The 14417-nt window shown below is 43.8% G+C and overlaps 1 protein-coding gene across 1 annotated transcript in view; it reads right to left on the bottom strand.

Annotated features, from left to right (window-relative positions):
* Window positions 1-14417, bottom strand: part of LOC115125345 (WD repeat-containing protein 70) — a 77774-nt gene that overhangs the window by 38547 nt on the left and 24810 nt on the right. The window contains exon 10 of the mRNA XM_029654852.2: window positions 5195-5369. Coding sequence (XP_029510712.1) covers window positions 5195-5369 — 175 coding nt within the window. The remainder of the gene's footprint in view (window positions 1-5194; window positions 5370-14417) is intronic.

Genomic DNA, 14417 nt, shown 5'->3' with positions numbered 1-14417 from the left:
TACGTTAGTATCTGTTAGGGTCCATTATCTGCTACCTGGAATTTAAAGCAGCAGACCACCCCTTTAACCTAGACCAGCATACCTCCCTTTAGCCAAGGAGCTGATCGAGGACTGTAGGAGAAAGAAGTGAGAACACGCTCCCATCCACATCGCTGTAGTGGAGCGGGTCGAGAGCGTCAAGTTTCTTGGCGTCCACATCACTAAGGCCTTAACATGGATCACCCCCCGCTAATTTTCAATGACGGCCTAGGAACAGTGGGTTAAACTGCCTTGTTCAGGGGCAGAACGACAGATTTTTACCTTGTCAGCTCGGGGATTCAATCTTGCAACCTTACGGTTAATTAGTCCAACGCTCTAACCACCTGCCTCACGAGGAGCCTGCCTGTTACGCGAATGCAGTAAGAAGCCAAGGTAAGTTGCTAGCTAGAATTTAACATAATCAAATCATAATCACTAATTATAACTACACGTGGTTGATGATATTACAAGTTTATCTAGCATGTCCTGCGTTGCATTTAACCGATGCAATGCGCATTCGCGAAAAAGGACTGTCATTGCTCCAACGTGTACCTAACCATAAACACCAATGCCTTTCTTAAAATCAATACACAGAAGTATATATATGTGTGAATTTTACCCCTTTTTCTCCCCAATTTCGTGGTATCCAATTGTTTAGAAGCTACTATCTTGTCTCATCGCTACAACTCCCGTACGGGCTCGGGAGAGACGAAGGGTGAAAGTCATGCGTCCTCCGATATACAACCCAACCAAGCCGCACTGCTTCTTAACACAGCGCCATCCAACCCGGAAGCCAGCGGCACCAATGTGTCGGAGGAAACACCGTGCACCTGGCAACCTTGGTTAGCGCGCACTGCACCCGGCCCGCCACAGGAGTCGGTGATGCGCGATGAGACAAGGCCAAACCCGGCCAAACCCTCCCTAACCCGGACGACGCTAGGCCAATTGTGCGTCGCCCCACGGACCTCCCGGTTGCGGCCGGTTACGACAGAGCCTGGGCGTGAACCCAGAGTCTCTGGTGGCACAGCTGGCGCTGCAGTCCAACACTTTGTTTTTGCATTATTTAAACCAAATTGAACATGTTTCATTATTTATTTGAGGCTAAATTGATTTTATTGATGTATTATATTAAGTTAAAATGAGTGTTCATTCAGTATCGTTTTAATTGTCATTATTACAATTGTATTTTATTTTAAATCGGCACTGGCTTTTTTTGGTCCTCCAATAATGCTTCGTATGGCAAAGCACCGCCCTTGACTGGAAAGCGCTACAAAGGGTGGTGCTCACAACCCAGTACATCTCTGGGGCCGAGCTCCCTGCCATCCAGGACCTCTATATCAGGCGGTGTCAGAGGAAGGACGGAAAATTTGCCCGATGACCCATCATGACTGGACTACTGACGTAACTCGCCCGAGTGGGTTTTTCAACTGGCTCCTCCGACGCAACGTTCCCTGAATGCCCATCTGCTATCCGCGGCCTGCTAGCTGTCTAGAGCCGGACTGGGACATGCTTAACATCCCGGCCACCCTACAATCTAAGTTTGATGCCCTCAATCTCACACAAATTATCATGGAACCTACCAGGTACAACCCCAAATACAGAAACTTGGGCACCCTCATAGATATCATCCTAACCAACCTGCCCTCCAAATACACCTCTGCTGTCTTCAACCAGGATCTCAGCGATCACTGCCTCATTGCCTGCATCCGTAATGGGTCCGCATTCAAACGACCACCCCTCATCACTGTCAAATGCTCCCTAAAACACTTCAGAGAGCAGGCCTTTCTATTCGACTTGGCCCGGGTATCTTGGAAGGATATTGACCTCATTCCGTCAGTAGAGGATGCCTGGTTATTCTTTAAAAGTGCTATCCTGATCATCTTAAATAAGCATGCCCAATTCAAAAAAGATTAGAACCAGGAACAGATATAGCCCTTGGTTCACTCCAGACCTGACTGCCCTTGACCAGCACAAAAATATCTTGTGGCGTACTGCATTAGCATCAAATAGCCCCCACGATATACAACTTTTCAGGGAAGTTAGGAACCAATATACACAGGCAGTTAGGAAAGCAAAGACTAGCTTTTTCAAACAGAAATTTGCATCCTGTAGCACAAACTCCGAAAAGTTCTGGGACAATGAAAAGTCCATGGACAACAAGAGCACCTCCTCCCAGCTGCCCACTGCACTGAGGATAGGAAACACTGTCACCACCGATAAATCTGCGATAATTGAGAATTTCAATAAACATTTTTCTATTCTTTCCACCTGGTCACCTTCAAACAAGCAAGATTTCTGGCTCTCACAGACCTGTAACTTCTTCTTTAAGAGGCTCCTCTGTCCTCCACTCGTTACCTGTATTAATGACACCTGTTTGAACTTGTTATCAGTATAAAAGTCACCTGTCCACAACCTCAAACAGTCACACTCCAAACTCCACTATGGCCAAGTCCAAAGAGCTGTCAAAGGACACCAGAAACAAAATTGTAGACCTGCACCAGGCTGGGAAGACTGAATCTGCAATAGGTAAGCAGCTTGGTTTGAAGAAATCAACTGTGGGAGCAATTATTAGGAAATGGAAGACATACAAGACCACTGATAATCTCCCTCGATCTGGGGCTCCACGCAAGATCTCACCCCGCGGGGTCAAAATGATCACAAGAACGGTGAGCAAAAATCCCAGAACCACACGGGGGGACCTAGTGAATGACCTGCAGAGAGCTGGGACCAAAGTAACAAAGCCTACCATCAGTAGTACACTACGCCGCCAGGGACTCAAATCCTGCAGTGCCAGACGTGTCCCCCTGCTTAAGCCAGTACATGTCCAGGCCCGTCTGAAGTTTGCTAGAGAGCATTTGGATGATCCAGAAGAAGATTGGGAGAATGTCATATGGTCAGATGAAACCAAAATATATAACTTTTTGGTAAAAACTCAACTCGTCGTGTTTGAAGGACAAAGAATGCTGAGTTGCATCCAAAGAACACCATACCTACTGTGAAGCATGGGGGTGGAAACATCATGCTTTGGGGCTGTTTTTCTGCAAAGGGACCAGGACGACTGATCCGTGTAAAGGAAAGAATGAATGGGGCCATGTATCGTGAGATTTTGAGTGAAAACCTCCTTCCATCAGCAAGGGCATTGAAGATGAAACGTGGCTGGGTATTTCACCATTACAATGATCCTAAACACACCGCCCGGGCAACGAAGGAGTGGCTTCGTAAGAAGCATTTCAAGGTCCTGGAGTGGCCTAGCCAGTCTCCAGATCTCAACCCCATAGAAAATCTTTGGAGGGAGTTGAAAGTCTGTGTTGCCCAGCAACAGCCCCAAAACATCACTGCTCTAGAGATCTGCATGGAGGAATGGGCAAAAATACCAGCAACAGTGTGTGAAAACCTTGTGAAGACTTACAGAAAACATTTGACCTCTGTCAAAGGGTATATAACAAAGTATTGAGATTAACTTTTGTTATTGACCAAATACTTATTTTCCACCAAAATTTGCAAATAAATTCATAAAAAAATCCTACAATGTGATTTTCTGGATATTTTTTTCTCATTTTGTCTGTCATAGTTGAAGTGTACCTATGATGAAAATTGCAGGCCTCTCTCATATTTTTAAGTGGGAGAACTTGCACAATTGGTGGCTGACTAAATACTTTTTTGCCCCACTGTACATCTCTAGGAGACAGAACGTGTCTCCTTTCTGAGCGGTATGACGGCTGCGTGGTCCCATGGTGTTCATACTGGCGTACTATTGTTTGTACAGATGAACGTGGAACCTTCAGGCATTTGGAAATTGCTCCCAAGGGTGAACCAGACTTATGGAGGCCTACAATTATTTTTCTGAGGACTTGGCTGATTTCTTTTGATTTCCCCATGATGTCAAGCAGAGAGGCACTGAGGTTGAAGGTAGGCCTCGAAATACATCCACAGTTACACCTCCAATTGACTCAAATTATGTCAATTAGCCTTTCAGAAGCTTCTAAAGCCATGACATCATTTTCTGGAATTTTCCAAGCTGTTTAAAAGGCACAGTCAACTTAGTGTATGTAAACTTCTGACCCACTGGAATTGTGATACAGTGAATTATAAGTGAAATAATCCACCTGTAAACAATTGTTGGAAAAATTACTTGTGTCATGCACACAGTAGATGTCCTAACGAACTTGCCAAAACTAGAGTTTTAATGACTCCAACCTAAGTGTATGTAAACTTCCGACTTCAACTGTACACACTCGCTCACACACACACTGAACTGTCATTCTTACACAAAACCCTCCCACATTCACAAACACTACATACACACACAGGCATACTGACACAACAAAAACACATACATACCCACACTTTTACACTCATCAGCTGCTGCTGCTACTCTGTTCTTTATTTTACTCATTATTATCTATCCAGATGCCTAGTCATTTTACTCTGTCTTCATGTACATATCTACCTTGTACATTGATCTGGTACTCCCTGTACTGTATATAGCTCCATTATTGTGCATTTTATTCCTCATGTTAGTCACTATTCCATTTTGCATTATTATTTTATAAACTCTGCATTGGAATGGATCCAACTCTGAGTTAGAATGGTTCATAAGCAAGCACTTCACTGTAAAGTCTATACCAGCATACCACCCCCTATATATATTTTTTTTGGGGGGGGTAGAGGTAATGTAAACGGTTACCCCCACCCCAGTGACCGAAAACAATAAATGTCTGCCTAACAACCAACAATCCTCCATCTCAGCAATGAGGATCAAACCTAACCATCTGTCCCACTAACATACGACACATTCTTATTCAACCATGTCCCCCCACCACACACGTAGAGAGTCCTCTCCATCCGCATACCACACATCCCTCATCCTATATCATACCAGATACAAGACAGATGGGAAAAAACAGACAGGATGGTTTGAATTAAGGCTATTTATCAAACACAAACGCCACTTTCCCACCTATGGCTTTATTTACTGCTGGGTCCTGCTTAGTGTTGGGGACCTTTTGAACTCTGACCCCATCCCCTGGCCTCCTGCTTGGAGTCCTTCATGTGTGACTAACAGTGTGTGCATAAGCCAGTGTGAGACAATGGTGAGGTAGTGTGTGTGTGTGTTTGTTCGTGCGTGTGGTCGTTTATGCGTGTGCGAGTCAGCGCGTGAGACAGAGAGACTCACGCTGAGGTTCCTGTCCCAGATCTGGATGGTTCCGTCCTGGCAGCCGGCTGCCACCAGCTTCCCGTCTCGGCTGTAGGTGCAACATGTGGGCGTGACTTTCTTCCCCTGCAGGGAGCGGGGTTTGAAGCACATCTTGTGCTTCTTGTTAGAGCTCAGGTCCCATGTTCGAACAGTACTGAGAACACAGTGAGAAAGAGTAGAGGTTTATGAACCAACACACAAGATGCTCAAACGACACATGATATTAACATGCAGTGTATTCGGAACGTATTCAGACCCCTTGAATTTTTCCACATTGTGTTACTTTACAGCCTTATTCTAAAATGGATTAAATAAATAAAAAATCCTCATCAATCTACACACAATACCCCATAAGGACTAAGTGGAAACAGGTTTTTAGAAATTGTTCAACATTAATTAAAAACAAAAATACCTTATTTATTTAAGTATTCAGACCCTTTGCTATGAGACTTCGAAATTGAGCTCAGGTGCATCCATTTTCCATTGATCATCCTTGAGATGTTTCTACAACTTGGATTGGAGTCCACCTGTGGTAAATTCAATTGATTGGAAATGATTTGGTAAGGCACACACCTGTCTATATAAGGTCCCACGGTTGACAGTGCATGTCAGAGCAAAACCAAGCCATGAGGTCGAAGAAATTGTCTGTAGAGCGAGGAGACAGGATTGTGTCGAGGCACAGAACTGGGGAAGGGTACCAAGACATTTCTACAGCATTGAAGGTCCCAAAGAACACAGTGGCCTCCATCATTCTTAAATGGAAAAAAGTTTGGAACCACCAAGACTCTTGCTAGAGCTGGCAGACTGCTCAATCAATCAAGGAGGAGGGCCTTGGTCTGGGAGGTGACCAAGAACCTGATGGTCACTCTGACAGCGCTCCAAAGTTCCTCTGCTGAAATGGGAGAACCTTCCAGAAGGACAACAATCAAGCTAGAGTTTGACAAAAGGCTCCTAAAGAACTCAGACCATGAGAAACAAGATTATTTGGTCAATTGAACTCTTTGGCCTGAATGGTAAGAGTCACGTCAGGAGGAAACCTCGCACCATCCCTACAGTGAAGCGTGGTGGTGGCAGCATTATGCTGTGGGAATGTTTTTCAGTACCAGGGACTGGGAGAATAGTCAGGATCGAGGGAAAAGAGGAACGGAGAAAACTACAGAGAGATCCTTGATGAAAACCTGCTCCAGAGCTTGAGAGGATCTGCAGAGAAGAATGGGAGAACCTCCCCAAATACAGGTGTGCCAAGCTTGAGGTGTCATACTCAAGAAGAATCAAGGCTGTAATCGCTGCCAAAAGGTGCTGAGTAAAGGGTCTGAATACTTGTGGTATTTCAGTTTCCTAAAATGTCTCATTATGGGGTGTTGTGTGTTGATTGATGAGGGGAAAATAATAAATGTAATCCATCAAAGAATAAGGCTGTAACGTAACAAACCGTGGAAAAAGCCAAGGGGTCTGAATACTTTCCGGATGCACTGTATCAGCAGTAGCCCGAACCTCTGTGCACAATATCCCCGACTAGAAACTCCTCAAATCCATTAACAATCACAACATACCACCGTTCCATTATCATCCAAGTATTCTGAGAGGTCTCCTATTACAACGCCACAAATCCTATCAGCCAGTAACTCACATCATATAGATGTTCCCTAGTCTCTGAGCCTTCTTCCCATACCCCTCCATATAGTATCAGCCAGATATGTGTTGAAGGATGAGAGGTTATGGAACGGAGCAGAGAGACAGAACACTAGATCAGCCTGACAGGCGTGTCTGAAGCCTCCATGAAGTCCTGATTTTACTCCCTACATCTGCTCAACACATTATTGAACCGTGCTGCAGACAGACGGCGCAGGATGGGAAGAATTAAAAAACAAACATACATATTTCTAACACCGATATGTACACAAACACAGCTGAGCTGGTTGTATACGGTTGAGTCAATTCTAAGTGTTGAACCAAATATTGACTTGGCTACTAGGAGAGGAGTGATACAGGGACAGGGTGGTAAAAGTCAATGGAGGCATATTGAGGGAGGTTGCATATATTTTCTGTAATTCCTTGAAAAGGTGATTAAAAAAACGAATACATTAAAATCATCCCACACAATTTTACCCAGGTTAGAAATTCTAAACAAGGGCATGGTCTCTGTTAAAAAATAATAATACTTTTTGACGAATAACGGGTTCCACACGTTCCTGCGTAGTTTGGGAAACATATTACTAATATTTTGTTATATTCTTATTATAAAATATATGTATGTTGACTGATCAGGTCCTGCTTGAACTAATTAATAACGCATTTCTTTGTGATGGTGTATATTCAATGGGTTTATTAAAATACCCATATCTGCACACCCCTACTCCCACCCGTCACCGGTGCCGGGCTGCACAACACTATGTATAAAAGAAGTATGCTGGTAAAGTGGTGAGAAAAAAAATGACTGTTTGAAAGGGTGTCATATAAACATAGCCAGATTTTTTTCTACAGGTAACAAACCATAAATTTGATCTGAAATATGTATACGTGTCAGACAGGCTCAAAGCAGGCATTCTGCAGCTTTTAAAACATACCAAAGTGGACACTGGACAGTCATGTGACTGGGACCACCAAGGCCTGTAGGGTCAGAGGGGAAAGGAAGTGTAACCTTTAACCTCACCAACACGGTTGGTTTCCCATCCTAAGGATGCCTTAAGGAGGTATGTTCCACACGCCTCCTTACCACCTCACTCAACATTATAACCTTCACCTCACTTAACACAGACGCTCAGTAGTTCACCCTTCTAAAGAGGTTGAGGAGATAGACAAGAGGAGGGGGGAGGAAAAGGGAGTACAGGATTAGAGAAAATAGAGCGAGAAATAGAGATGGAGTAGAGACAGAGGGGACAGTAGAGAGGGGAAAGGATGATGGGGAAGTGGAAGCCAACTAGCGCAAACATGAGTCAGAGGGCAGACACCAGAGGCGCCTGGTGCCATGTGTCAGCCTAGCAGACCAGCCGTGCCAATGTATGTCTCTCTTGCATGTGTGTCTCTCTGACCCACTGCCTGTTTCAACAGGCCTGACCCTTGGGGGTCACAGGGTCAGGAGAGGAGCATAAACACGCAGAGCTGCTACTAACAGCAAGGCTTGGATTCCTCCACGGCTCGCTACACACTACAACAGTCAGAGACACACTCAACTGTGTTTAGATAAGTTTGACAAGGTGACACAGATGCCAGCCAAAGACAGATCATCTGAGGGAGTATTGGCAGTTGTTTAATAAACCTCACAAATTTACAAGTGTTTAATAATGTTGCTAGCACAAAGTGCTTTCAGGCTGATCCTCATACTAGCAACACAGTGACCAAGTTTAGTGCGTGATGTGAATTCGTATGTGAATGTTGTGTGTGTGTGTGTGTGTGTGTGTGTGTGTGTGTGTGTGTATGCATTGCATACGTGTCGTGGATGACAGGAGTGTGCAGGGTGACAGATCGTTCCACCTGCTCGCTCACAGACGTCTCTATTCTGTCTACATAGGAGCCTAGGTGTCTGTCCAGACACTAAAGACAGCAGAACTTTTCACGTAGCAGCACACAACACCAGGAATTCAATTCATCTCAGCCAGCCTCTTTCCAAAACATGGCCTTGATGGCTGACAGGGCAGGAGCAGAGGCCACCGCCACCCCACCACGGCTGGGCCGATCCTGGGTCTCTCACACATCTCAGCAGCTAGGCAAGGATGCTCTACCACATATTAGGTGGGAAGTTGTAGGGATTCAAGGAATGGCCGCAAAGTAATGCAAAACCTAGTGGATTGTAAACTACAGGTGCACTCAAGTTATTTAGGAGCTGTTTCTTCAAATAAATTATTTTGGTGACCCTCTAACATCACCCGCTTTAGAAGGGTGCTACGTTCCTGTGTGATGAACGAACAACTTAGCAACCATCTCACAAGTCGCAACTCAATTCTTTTCAATGAAGTGACAAAACATTCACGTACAGAATAATAAAGAAACCAAAACACGGAGGGGCACACAAAGTATCACGCCACCCGTTCTTTCCCTTCCCCAACAAGCCTGTTTTCGCCTCAATCAGCGCTCCCCTTTTCCTGTGTAAGCGCTTAAAGACCCAGAGGAGTGTTTGTGATAAAAGACGAGAGCCATACAGCCTCAGTCATGCATGTGTGGTTTACTAGGTAACACAGCCGTTCACACATCAACCCGGGGTTTAGCCCCCCCCCCTCTCTGCCTTCAGATGCTATCTGTGGGACAGTCTTTAGGTCTGCCAGGGCCGGGTGGCTGGGATTATGGGAAAGCTCCCCAGATGGAGGGATAAGGAGGAGAGGAATAAAGGACAGTCTGATCAAAGCGCAGGGGCCTCTGTGTGTCAGGCTGTGTTAGAATGGCTGGGGGCCCGGGGATGGGGCCCGGCTGTGAGGCCCGCTGAGGCTCTGTTATAATCACTGATAGGGATTAGAGGGGAAAATGGAAGCCACTCCATCTCAGAGGATGTACAAGATAAGAAGGGGAAAGAAACTGCTGGAAGTGGAGCAGTCAAGACACATAGACGAACACAGGAGGTTCAACCAGACATCCAGGTGAGGCCGGGGAAGATGTTGACTTATTGCCTCCTTCGTGCACAAACATAGTATACAGAATAAAATATACAGCACATTGCTATTATATGATATTCCCGTCATAGCAGCGGGAAGTTGGGGAGCACCCCTTGAAAAATCAGAGTGCACTAGTAAAGCTCTTTGGTCTTGGCCATAGTGGAGTTTGGAGTGTGACTGTTTGAGGTTGTGGACAGGTGTCTTTTATACTGATAACAAGTTCAAACAGGCGCCATTAATACAGGTAACGAGTGGAGGACAGAGGAGCCTCTTAAAGAAGAAGTTACAGGTCTGTGAGAGCCAGAAATCTTGCTTGTTTGTAGGTGACCAAATACTTATTTTCCACCATAATTTGCAAATTAATTAAGTAAAAATCCTACAATGTGATTTTCTGGATTTTTTCCCCTTCATTTTGTCTGTCATAGTTGAAGTGTACCTATGATGAAAATTACAGGCCTCTCTCATATTTTTAAGTGGGAGAACTTGCACAATTGGTGGCTGACTAAATACTTTTTTGCCCCACTGTAATTACCAGACTCAAGTTACAAATGCTGGTAAACTCTCAAATACATTTGTTTTAAACATGCTCCACAAAAGAAGTGCACTGGGCCTTTACTAGTCCTGCATTAATGGACCGATATAGACGTCTTCAGCCTGGGCAAAGAAAACACAGCACCCCCACCACCACCCTACTTCCCGTGGCTATGATTCCTGTGTGTACATTGGATTTGAAATCCACGTCAATAGTGAGATAAAAAGGCTTATCAATATTGTCAGCTTGGTTTAATGGATCCTCATTAAGCTCAATAAGTAGGGCAGTGCATCTGCATCCAAAGACCAAATGATAAAGTGACTGTAGCTCATCCAGGTTGATTGGTTGAAAAGTTAAGTAAGCCATTAGCCTAGATCCCACTGGAGTAGCACAGGAGGAAATTACCATGAAAGTCTCTTTTCGCTCCAATAAAACAGGAGTAGCCTCACCATAGCAGCAGGTCGAGGTTATAGAGTTCAACATCCAATTAATTCTGTGCTGTGAGGCAACAGTCTGTACTTGAAAGTATCTGGTTGTGGTATGTATAGTGAACAAAAAAGTGTTGGTCCATGTTTCATGAGCTGAAATAAAAGATCCCAGAAATTTTCCAAACGCACAAAAAGCTTATTTCTCAGATTTTGTGCCAAATGTGTTTACATCCATGTTAGTGAGCATTTCTCCTTTGCCAACATAATCCATCCACCTGACAGGTGTGGCATATCAAGAAGCTGAATAAACAGCATTCATTACACAGGTGCACCTTGTGCTGGTTACAACTTGTGCTGGTTACAAGGCCTACTACAACGCCACTGATGTTTTGAGGGCGCATGCAATTGGCATTAGAGGTCGACCGATTAATCGGAATGGCCGATTTCAAGTTTTCAACAATCGGAAATATTTATTTTTGGACACCGATTTGGCAGAATTAAAACAAACAAACAAAAAAAATTCTAAGGTCTTGGATGATTTCTTTTGATTTTCCCATTATGTCAAGCAAAGAGGCACTGAGTTTGAAGGTAGGCCTTGAAATACATCCACAGGTACACCTCCAATTGACTCAAATGATATCAATTAGCCTATCAGAAGCTTCTAAAGCCATGACATAATTTTCTGGAATTTTCCAAGCTGTTTAAAGGCACAGTCAACTAGTGTATGTAAACATCTGACCCACTGGAATTGTGATACAGTGAATTATAAGTGAAATAATCCATCTGTAAACAATTGTTGGAAAAATTACTTGTGTCATGCACGCAGTAGATGTCCTAACCGACTTACCAAAACTATAGTTTGTTAACAAGAAATCTGTGGAGTGGTTGAAAAACAAGTTTTAATGACTTCAACCTAAGTGTATGTAAACTTCCGACTTCAACAGTATGTTTCAATTGACTGGATTCCTTTATTGAACTGTAACTCGAAATTGTTGCATCTTGCGTTCATATTTTCCTTCATTGAATTACATTCCAGGGCAGCAGGATATGGAACACTAGCTCCATAAGGCAGGCGGGGTGCCGGGCTCTGGGAGACGTGGTGTTAGAGACGCGCTGGACTGTGGATGAACCTGGTGTGTCTGAGTGTCTCAATGCCCAGAGAGGATGAGAAGTTCTCTCAGACCCCTGGGACATCGGTCTGTTCTCACTCCACATCTCCGTATTGCCATGGAGATCACAATTAATAGCCCTGTGATCCTGCACAAGTCCTCCAAAAAGCCCAAATTAGGGTATCTCCAAGCTCCATACTTTGGGCTGAGAGCGTAGGGTTACATATAGAAAAATGGGAAAAATACTCAGTTGACAAGCACAGTATGCCAGAAATGAACAATTAAGAGATAGTGGGATGATCTCAAGAGCAGGGAGGAGTATCAGTTTACATCGAGACGGGACATAAAACACTTGAGAGAGCTCAACTCAGAGGCTGCTACAGTGCGAGAAACCCCATAGCAAAGATTTACGGGGTTCGCTCAATTCACACATCCTTTATCATGGTTATTATACTGGTGTGGCCCGAGAGCATGAAGCAGATTCATAATGGTGTCCATTTCCAGAAAGATAATGTACAATGGTGATTCCTTAATGTGCCATCTACACTGAGTGTACAAAACAATAAGAAACCCTTTGTATTATTGAGTTGAAGGCACACCCCTCCCTCAGTGTAGATCATATACTGTATGGAATGGTGCATGGAATGGTGGGGTGTACTGTATGATAAAGACAGCAGACAGGTGAACCTCCAGGACAGGGGCTGACAGAGACATGCTCTCCTCTCCTCTGGGGCCAATCTGAATCCACATCCTAGTCCTGTCCTGCAGCCCAGCATGGAGGTTATCCCTGGCATCCAGCAAAACATTCCTCACAGTTATTAGGGTTATTGTGTGTGTGTGTGTGTGTGTGTCTCCATCCCTATTAATCTGTGTCAAAACATGTCTTACTTAGTAAAACCCATAGCTCAATTTTGGCTAGAAATACTCCCACAGAGGAACAAAGTCTTTACACTTTCCAGGGGCAAACTATTTGGCCTGAAACATATTATTCTCCTTGAGGCTTTCAAACAGGTGTTCTTTCAGCAGAGAATTTGTTTAAGTAACACCGCACTTAGCAGGTATTTGGGCCCTATGCTTCAAATATGAGTAATCACTTTGCGTTTAGGTAGCGTGCTATTTGGCATGTATGCCAATTTAATCTCAAACAAGAGTGAGAATGTTGAAAGGGGCTTCAATACGGTCTAACTCCAACTGCTGCTCCACGGGGCTACTTTATCGGGAAACGACATCTCTCGTCACATTCCTCTGATAGAAATATGTTGGGATAGTTTAGTCACACTTAAAGAGGACCGCCACAGCCATGGGAAGAGGAATCCACAGAATGTGACAACCAGAGAATATGCTGTAGATCTTAGGCCTAATAACCCACGTAAAACATACTATAGTATACTATGATATAAATACTGAGTATTCACTGTAGTGTTTTTGCAGACTGTTCTGTAGTATTCACTGTAGAAAGTCTATGAAAACACGAGTGAATACTGTAATATTTACTGTAGTATTTACAGTTAATAAATACTACAGTTTACAGTAAAATAAAACTCTAGAATATACTGTAGGCTTAAGGGAAAGGGGATACCTAGTCAGTAACTGAATGCAGTCAACCGAAATGTGTCTTCCGCATTTAGCTAAACCCTCAGAAAGGTGTGGGGGGGCTGCCTTAAAGGAAAACTCCACCCCAACAAATATTTTGGTATTTGTTTCATAAGTCCATTGCTAATATAGTCGCAAAACATTTTGCATGTTAGCATTCAAGCTTTCAAGATTTGTAACTTTCAAAATACAGAAATCTGGCCAGATTTCTGTATGTTGGCAAATTTCTATATTTTGGTCCATTTCTTAGCATCGAAGATAACATTTTGTACCAATATCCATGTGAGCCTCCCAGGCCAATGTTGCCCAGGGTTAATTAAGAACATAATAATATTACATTGTATTGCATTACACACTTAAACTTATTCCACCAATCCCTTGGTCAAAAGTTGTTTGTGTTGTTAGTAATAGTCATTTATTTAGACAGCTGGCTGTGGAACCCACTTTGAGAACCCCTGCTGTAAGGAACACAATATATGGTCTACAGTGCCTTCGGAAAGTATTCAGACCCCTTGACGTTTTCCACATTTTGTTACGTTCCAGCCTTCTAAAATGGATTAAATCGTTTTTATCCCTCATCAATCCACACACAATACCCCCATAATGACAAAGCAAAAATTGGTTTTGCAAACATTTTTGCAAATTAATTAAAAATAAAATAAGTACTCAGACCCTTTACTCAGTACTTTGTTGAAGCACCTTTGGCAGAGATAACAGCCATGAGCCTTCTTGGGTATGATGCTACAAGCTTGGCACACCTGTATTTGGGGAGCTTCTTTCATTCTTCTCTGGTCAGGTTGGATTTGGAGCTTCGCTGCACAGCTATTTTCAGGTCTCTCCAGAGATGTTTGATCAGGTTCAAGTCCAGGCTCTGACTGGGCCACTCAAGGACATTCAGAGTCCTATCCCAATTCCACTCCTGCATTGTCTTGGTTGTGTGCTTAGGACCATTGT

This window comes from Oncorhynchus nerka, linkage group LG4 (genome assembly GCF_034236695.1).
Source record: "Oncorhynchus nerka isolate Pitt River linkage group LG4, Oner_Uvic_2.0, whole genome shotgun sequence".
NCBI lineage: Eukaryota > Metazoa > Chordata > Actinopteri > Salmoniformes > Salmonidae > Oncorhynchus > Oncorhynchus nerka.
Note: the sequence above shows the minus strand (reverse complement) of the source record. Positions and strands in the feature narration are given on the sequence as shown.